Genomic DNA, 9019 nt, shown 5'->3' with positions numbered 1-9019 from the left:
GTACTTGAAAGGAACGGTAGTTAGTAGTAGAACCGTTTACCGGCATGAGTTACCTCTTAACTTTGTGTCTTATGGCTTATTTCACTGTACACGCGTCTACCTTAGACTTCTAGTCTAAGGTAGTGTTTTAAAGGAATTTTTCTCTCGACCAATCAGATCGTTTTTGTCGTTTTTGAACGGGTTCCCGAAGAGATTTCGGGAAAAGACTTACAGGATGGTACTCGCAAGAATCCAGAGAGTTAGAAAATGCAACAAAATTATTGACCAATCAAATCGCGTTTTACTGACCTGGTTAACCAATGAGATTTCTTTTACCTTTTTTAATGGGTTAAAACCATAGAGCAAATAGGGTTTTGAGATATAAAATTCAGATATTTTTCAGAAAACGACGGTTTGTGGTACCAATCACAAATGATCACATCGTTCTCTGAGATGAAAACGTAAATCCAAAAAACCCAACCAGTTGTCTACTTGTAATTCATGTGTGAATTTTGATTGTTCATGTTGTGCGTTGAAAGTGTTAAATATATCTCTAAGGACTTCTGGTGGCGCAATTTGGGCGGGAACACGTTTTTCTGCGTTCTCCTGTGTTCGAGCAAATTTTGTGCTTTCTCGGCGGTGTTTCTGTGCATTCTCTTGGCTCTTTTCCCCCAAGCGGAGTCCTTCGTCGCTCCCGGAAGTGGCTTGGTACTTTTTATCCGGGTTGTCCGGTTGTTTTGCGTGTGAGACACAGCCCTGTCCTCAGTTAACCTATCAAGAGACAATCGGCCGGATGGCGGGGTCCCGCCATCCCCGGCATATGAGGAAATAGGCAACGACTTGCGCTTATTCCTCATGGATAACGTGACTGCTGGGCCGAGGTCGGCTTCGCCGTCCTCGGAAATGGGATTAGAAGTGTCAAGTGGTGTAAGGTTGAAGCAGCCTCATCCTTCCACGGACGAGGAGGCAGCCCGAAGCTCGAAAATGACCGCAGCAAAAAGTAAGAAAAGTACGAAGAAGACGGTTTCTGACTTGGCGTCGCCTTCGGATCCAGCTAAAGCTCATGTCGCTCAAAGGAGAACGGACAGTGAGGAACTCTCACCCTCGCAGTTAGTAGAGATGCCGGACGCTAGGGGCCCCCGTCTTGCCTTGACGCCGGCTTCTCAGGCAGCACAGGCCGGGACGTCCTCTATCACGGTAAGAGATAATTTACCGCAAAAGTGCGGGGCTTTTACCCAAGCTCCCTTCGTGGTTCATTTTCGCGTTCAAACATCCCCTGATACGAGGAAGAGAAAGACTTCTCTCCTTACTATCTCTAAGAAACTCACGATGGCTAACCTAAAGTTCACAAGCGTTTACAGGTGCGGTCGGGACACGTGGAAGGCTGTGGTCCCATTTAAGGTACCGGCCAACGTTTCTCTGACAAACAGATATGTAAAGGAGGCGGGAATGAATGCATTCATCTCGAGATACAAACCTAGCAGGAAGGTCCTGGTGAGGGATATTTCGTTGGATATGTCTCTGGAAGAAGTGAAACAACTTATTGAAGATGAAAACTCCAATATAATGTTGCTGAAGCTTTTCTGACTTCGCCGACGAGACAGATCCACGAGGGAATGGGTTGATTCCGAGACAGTCTGCTTGGAACTGGCGGGTGAATCTTATCCAGAGACTCTCATGATTTTACGCACGGTCAACCCGATCCAACCGTACGTCCCAGCGGTCCGGATGTGTTATAGTTGTGGCCGTTTCGGCCACTTGAGCAAGTTCTGCGAAAACGACCCACGGTGTTTAACGTGTGCGGGCAGCCACAAGAGTGACAGAGACAATCCATGCCCTAACGAGAAGCTGTGCGTCAATTGCAAAGGAACGCACGCGGCCCTGGACAGATTGTGCCCTATGTTCAAAAGACAGGTAGAAATCTCCAGAGTTATGGCGTTTGATAATCTCCCCTTCTTCGAGGCCCGGTCTGTGGTCCTCAGGGCAGAGGGAGTTGGGAATACGACTGCTCCGGTTAAGACACTAAAGAACTTTCCCCCCCCCTTCCCAACCGTGGTGGGGTTCAGCTGGTTAACGCTCCGATGGCCTCTAGATCAACCAGTTTGTCGGGTTGGATGTGGCCGCCCGGGTCCCGTTTTTGTGAAAAGGAAGTTAAGGAACAGGTGCTCAAGCTAGTGGACCAAATTATGAGAGCTGATAATATTGACATTTTACTCAAGCGCATAAGTAATACTCTTAGCTTACATACTAAGGTAACAAATACGGAAAGTTAGGTACTTATTAACAATGTCTAACCAGAGATCAAATGTCAAATGTGATTCTTTCGGCCTTGTTAATTGGAACGCAAAGTCAATTTTACCAAAATTTACCGAATTGACTTATCGTTCCACGTTCTATAATTTTGTTTTAGTGTCAGAAACGTGGCTCACCCCTGCAAACTCCTTTATTGTAAGGGGATTCGACTCGGTGAGGGAAGACTGAATCGGGCGTCCAGGAGGAGGAGTCCTGATACTGGTCAACCGTTCAATCAAGTATCGGAGGGTGTCCGACGTGTACAACTGCGGAGGTAAGATTGAGGCTTGCGCGGTAAAGGTCTTTTTGCGAGGTGAACCATTGATCTTGGTGGTGTGCTACCGCCCCCCTGGGTTGGGGGCCTTGTTAGTTGAGGAGTGGCAAAGGTTCTTGTCACAGTTTGGCACAAAAAAGGTTTTGTTTGGAGGAGACTTCAATGCTTATTATGTAGGTTGGGGCTCCCCCCGCACGTGTCCGGTGGGGGAGGCTTTGTGGGAAGCAATTCAAGATTCGGACCTGGTCCTGTTGAACGATGGATCTCCTACCTATTCTAGTGATTCTTACCGGTCGTACTCGGCTTTAGATCTGACTCTCGTCCACGGCTCGATAGCCCCCCGGCTTTCGTGAAGGGTGGACAGTGACTCGTGGGGCAGCGACCACTTTCCGGTTCTTGTTTGTTCTGGGCTCCGCCCGGACGCTCCACCGCTGAGTAGACGTTCCGCCAGGTTACACTCGGTTCGTACAGATTGGGAAGCCTTTGGGAAGTACGTGAACACGGGGATTAGAGCTCTCTCATTCTCAGTGGAAGATGTGGAAGTTTATTACAATACCTTCGTCGGTTTGGTTACGGATGCTAGGACGTCGGCATCTCCGGGCAAGTTTTGCCCAAGGGGGGGTTTCGCTTCTGTGCACCGCCCACCGTGTTTGTGGTGGTCGCCAGAGTGTGACAGGTCTCTCCGCCTGCGTAAAGCGGCGCTAGCACGCTTCAAGTTTTCGGGTCTACGCGAGGACTTCCTCAGTTACAAACGCCAGGTCGCTCAAGCTCGAAGGGATCTTCGAAAAGTCAAGCTAGATAGCTTTTAAAAGTTTTGCTCCGGCCTTCGGAAGGATTCTAATCCAACGCATGTGTGGAATGTTGTGAAAGGTTTTGAGTACCGGTGGAACCGTACGGAATCAGATAAAGCGTACACTGATAGTAAGGTTGGTCGCGTTCGTTCTCAGGTGGACTCCCTGTGCCCACCATGGGTTCCCACACCCCCCCCCTTTGTTCGAGTATGAATGTGTTGACTCCTTTCTCGATGAACCGTTCTCCCCACTGGAACTTGACGTGGCCCTGGACGGGGTCAACGTCAAATCCAGCCCGGGTTTGGATAACATAGACTATCTGGTGCTGAGGAAACTGCCGACACTGGGCAGAACTGCACTCTTGAACCTTTATAATGCTATCTTGCGCTCTGGGTCTTTTCCAACGGAGTGGTGTAAGTTTCTGGTCTTTTTTATTCCAAAGTCGGATGGAATGAAGTTCCGTCCGACTTTGACGAGGTGGACCGGTGGACCCGCCCCTTGTTTTCGTCAGACGTTCCGGTATGTTTTGCTTTTGGCTTTCAACCACTCGTGTCAAGTTTACCGGTCGACATCTTCGCCGGGTTTTCTGTACGAGAGGGAATTAACGCAGAGGCAAAGTTCAGGGAAGCTTTTGGTGAAGAGTTACAGAATTCGGTGTGTGTTTTCACGGACGCCTCGAGGTCGGAGGAGGCTTCGTGTTCGGGTTATGCGTTGGTCTCTCAGGATGGACGTTATGTGCGTCGTTACAAGTCGGTGGGCTTTGTCTCCTTGTTTTGCGTGGAGGCCATGGCCATTGTCGAGGCTCTGGAGCTGGCGCGAACGGAGGGGTGGCGGTCGGTTGCGGTCTTCTCGGACTCGAGGTCGGTTCTCTCAGCGGTATAGGCTAGGTTCGTTCCGGGCAAAAGCTCATACCTCGTGCTCCGGATCAAGTCTCTGGTTCTGGGGTTAACTGAACAGGGGGTGCGGGTAAAGTTGGTGTGGATTCTTGATCACTGTGGAGTGGCGGGCAATGAACGGGCGGATGCCCTTGCTAGGGATGCGGTGGTGTGTGGAAAGAGCTCCCAGGTGGGCGTCCCCCTGAGTAAAGTTAAAAATTTTTGGAAAGCAAAGGCAATGTCAGAGCTGTTGGTATGGTGTCGAGAAGAATCGAGAACTAGGGGTAGCTACGAGGGATGTCTGAAAAGTTTCCGACCTCAACATGAAGTTGACAGCACTCGTCAACAAAAGTGGAAAAGTGTATTTGCGCATGCGTTAAAAAGTACACACCAAAATTTCAACCATTTTAGACACGTAGTTGTTGTTTGACAATCGTTTGAGTGAGTCGATGTTAGTGTTTTTTGAAAAAATGGAAAAAATCGAGTATCGAGCTGTCATCAAATATTTATTTTTGAAAGGCAATACGCCTACGCAAATCAAAAACGAGTTGGACGTTGTGTACGGGGATTCTGCACCATCATTTACCACCGTAAAATTTTGGGCAGCTGAGTTTAAACGTGGCCGTACCAGCTTGGTTGACGATGAACGTTCGGGACGTCCAAAAACTGCAACCACTGACGATAACATCGCTCAAGTTCACCAAATGGTGCTAGACAACCGTCGAATTAAAGTTAGAGAGATAGAAGAGGCTATGAATATGTCCAAAGAACGTGTTTGTCATATATTGAATGAAGATTTAGGCATGCGCAAGCTGTCTGCGCGTTGGGTGCCGCGTTTGCTCACTTAGGACGAGAAACGTGTTCGAATGAACATTTCCAACGCTCTGTTGGCGCAGTTCAGGCGCAATAAATCAGAGTTGATAGACTAGTGTATAGACTTACAAGGAGACTATGTAGAGAAATAAAAATAAATTTGAAGAAAAAATGTCTTGTGTGTGTGTGTGTGCATCTTTGTTAGGTCGGAAACTTTTCAGACATCCCTCGTATTATTGCGATCAGTTTTTGACCGATGCCCGACGACCTTGGTTTGAGCAGTTGAACCTTAGTCGCAGGGCGGTGACCTCCCTCAATCGCCTCCGCAACAGACACACTTCCTTCCGCGCGAGCCTTTTCAGATTCAGGATCGTGGACTCCCCCTTCTGTCAAACGTGCGGCCTTGAAGAAACACCGAACCATGTCTTCTGGGAGTGCCCAGAGTATGATAACCAAAGAAAGCTGGTAAGGTCTGCCCTGGTCCGCGTAGTAGGACACCTCCCTCACCCAGTCGAATTCCTGCATTCCTGTCTGGATAATGAGGTGACGGTAATAGTTTGTAAGTTTATATGCTCTTTACCTATATACATTTAAAAGTTAGTTTAAGATGTCTTGAAATCATGCAATTTTCTTTTTGTTTACGTTCATGAGTGTCTGTTCAGACAATCGTAGTGAGTGGCAACTTTTGTTAGTAGCCGCCCGCTATGGTAAGAGTCAGATATATTTAGTTTTATCAATGTAAGAGACGTTACTTCGTTTGTTTCTCGATCACTTGACTCTCGCTACAGCGGGTTTAGTAGTTTTAGTTTGTTTTACTCTCTTATTTCATGTAGCTACTCCTTCTCTAGGGAGTCATGTACGTGTTATCACTAGTGTAACTCATACTTTTAAGGTGTTTCAGACTTGACCCCGGTAGCTTCTGTGTTTTGTTAATTTTAATCTGATTTAACTGTCAATTTTTAGTTTTTGTTGCGGGGTTAACGAAGCTTAAACTTTGTACCCCTCGGTACATTGTGGCATCTACCTCGTTTGGTAAACTTCATGTACAGACCTTTAGCTTTAAGGTGCGTTTCAGGAGAGTGCCCTCTACACACTACTCCTGCGCAGTGCTACCCGTTTTCTGCAATCCCTTGATGTTCTGTATGTAATATGTACTAAGCCTAATAGAAGCGATTCCTGGGGCATCTTTTTTTACCTTAATAAAAAAAAAAAAAAAATTATATTTTAATCTTTTTCTTAGGAACGGCTAAAGCTATGTCATCAACGTACCTAAAATAAAATGGTATTTCAAAATTGAGATTGTTTAAAGCATTTAACTCCAAATCTTGCATGGCTATATCAGCTAATATAGGAGATAGAGGTAAACCCACTGAACTCTATATACAATGGAATGCGCATCTTCGCCTAACAAGCATAGCGAGACGTGGCACAAATTGATCAGTATTGTATGATATGACATGGAAAAAGGAAGAAACAAGAAGAATGTTGGCAGTAAGTGCGGTAGCAGAAAAAAAGAGAAAAAACACATGGAAAAATACACAATAAGAATTGAGAAGAAAAATGTTGAAGATGAGATAAGGAAGGAAAAGCGTTAAGCAGAGTAAAACAACCAGAAAAGAAGAAAAAAAAGGATTGTAGAAGGTAAAAGAGGGAAAGAGAAAAAGGAAAAAAGATAGAGGTAAAAAACGTAAAGAGTGACAAAAGAAGGAAAAACAGTAAAAAGAAGAAAGGAAAAAAAACGAAAGGAAAGTTTCGAGGTAAATTGAACAATTAGAACATACTGGTAGTAATGGAGTCGCGAATAGATACCAAACAATAGTAAAAGATTGAAGAGATTTTGCCAAAAAATATAGGTGGGAAGTTGAAGGAGTGGGAAGGAAAACTAACATTAATATATGTATAGCATATATTAATGTTATTAATATATGCTATACATGTATGTTTCTTGATGTTTTTATTACACATATCCGTATAAACAGAGAGTGAACATGTATGTGTATATATATATACATACATTTTCACTCTCTCATTATACGGATATGTATCTTGATGATTTTATTATGAGAATGTGAAAGAGCGACAAGTCGTATAGTATGTATATTGTTGTGAGCCAATTTTTGTGTCTTAAGGTAGTTAAGATGATGCCATTGAGCAATGTGATGAGACATCACTGTCATTGCTCAATGACTTAGTTAGATAGCAGGAAGGCAGCAGTTCTAGGAAGAACTGCTGGTTGCCACAGGGCGCGACACATCGCCGCGTTGTGTGAAGTGCAAGCGCAGCATGTGTCGACACCGGCACCGGTAACTAGCACGGCCGTTGCTAGGACCGGTAAACCTGCTGAATCAGCGCGATCGATTACTATAAATCGATCGCGTGGATGAAGCAGAAGAGAGACCGTGTTAGGACTGCTAGCTCACTGTGTGGCTCCGCAAGCCGGAGAGTTTACCGCAGTGAGACGTAGCCGTGTAAAGAACGTTGTAAGGAACAGGAGCAATAAAGGACATTGTAATAAGTTCGAGCAAAGAACTTCTTCTTAATCACCCGACCCTCCTCGACATCCAACAATATGTATGTACATTATATAATTCTCTCTTTCTCTTTTATTAACAGGAAGTCTGACAATTACTTTAAAATCTCTCGTAGGCAAGTGGGAGAAGTAAAACTGAATCAAAAAGTCCTGAACCATTTTAGCTATTACATAGCAGAAAGGAGTAATTATTGAATAAAGAAAAGTCATGTGACAGGAAAGAATAGAAAAACAACACGCGTGATTAAAGTAACGTGACTGTAATTTATATTATATATAACATTAAATAATATATATAGTATACATAAAATATACATATATATTATTTATACATTTTATACATATATATTATACATATATATTATACATGTATATTACACATATGTGTATATTGATGTTTTTATTATACATACCCAGTAAACAATTTGTTCGCAATTTGCCGGCAAAATGTCAGCAATTTTAAGCAAAAATTCTCAGCAAATTGGCATCAACTGTGTCCGCATTAGGCTTCGATTTTGTTGCCAAAGCTTGTCGACAAAAAGTAACAGCAAATTGCTAGCAAAAACCGAACAAAGCTTGATACGTATTGAAACATATTTTGGTTTGAGATCAAATTGACGCCAAATATGAAGCAAGATATGCGCAACATGACACAGCTTTGCTTGGTTTTTGCTAGCAAGGTGCTGTTATGTTTTGTCAACAAGCTTGAATATATCTTTGCTAGCAATTTTGCAACATTGCCAGACAAAACAAANTCTGCATCAAATTTGATGTCTTTCTGCTAATAAAATTTGTAACAAGCATTTGGCAAAATTTGTTTCGACAGATTTGGTTATCTGGGTACGTATCCGTATAAACAGAGAGTGAAAATTTATGTGTATATATATATATATATGTGTATATATATGTATGATTATGTATATATATATATAAATATATGTATATACATTTTATCTCTGTTTATATTATAGATAAAAAAACAGGTGTGTGTGTGTGTGTGTGTGTGTGCGCGCGCGCGCGCGCGCGCGTGCGTGTGTATTTATATATATATACACACATGTACATTTTTTTTCTCTTTCTCTCTCTCTTTGTTGTATTTACAGTGGATAAAGAAACTGGAGTGGAAAAGAAGGAGAGGATAGCAAGTACAGGGAAAAAAGGAAGAAAATGACAAAAATAAGGACAACCTGGAAGGGAGACTACCAAATAAAGAAACATCTAAAATAGAAAGGAAGAAATAATAGAAAAACAAAACTTTAATACAAGAGAGGTGGAATAAAACGAGATTGGAAATGACGGGTGGAAAACATTTGGAAAGAAATAAGGCGTGAAGGTAAGATAAAAAATATGATAAGACTGAATGGAAGGATAAAAGCAAACTGATGATTTAAAGAACCTCAAATTATCATCTGCTGATTGTTTATGTGAGAAGAAAAACAAGAGAAAAAAAAGAAGGCTATAAAAA

General features: G+C 43.3%; 1 protein-coding gene across 1 annotated transcript; it reads left to right on the top strand.

The window, feature by feature from the left end:
• The first annotated feature begins 4681 nt into the window (after positions 1-4681).
• Positions 4682-5059, top strand: LOC109862829 (putative uncharacterized protein FLJ37770). The gene has a single exon (XM_020442976.1). The coding sequence runs from the start codon at positions 4682-4684 to the stop codon at positions 5057-5059; it is 378 nt and encodes a 125-aa protein (XP_020298565.1).
• Positions 5060-9019: the final 3960 nt, after the last annotated feature.

This window comes from Pseudomyrmex gracilis, unplaced genomic scaffold, assembly GCF_002006095.1.
Source record: "Pseudomyrmex gracilis isolate BER0280 unplaced genomic scaffold, ASM200609v1 scaffold_2456, whole genome shotgun sequence".
NCBI lineage: Eukaryota > Metazoa > Arthropoda > Insecta > Hymenoptera > Formicidae > Pseudomyrmex > Pseudomyrmex gracilis.
This window is presented reverse-complemented; position numbering and strand designations above follow the sequence as displayed.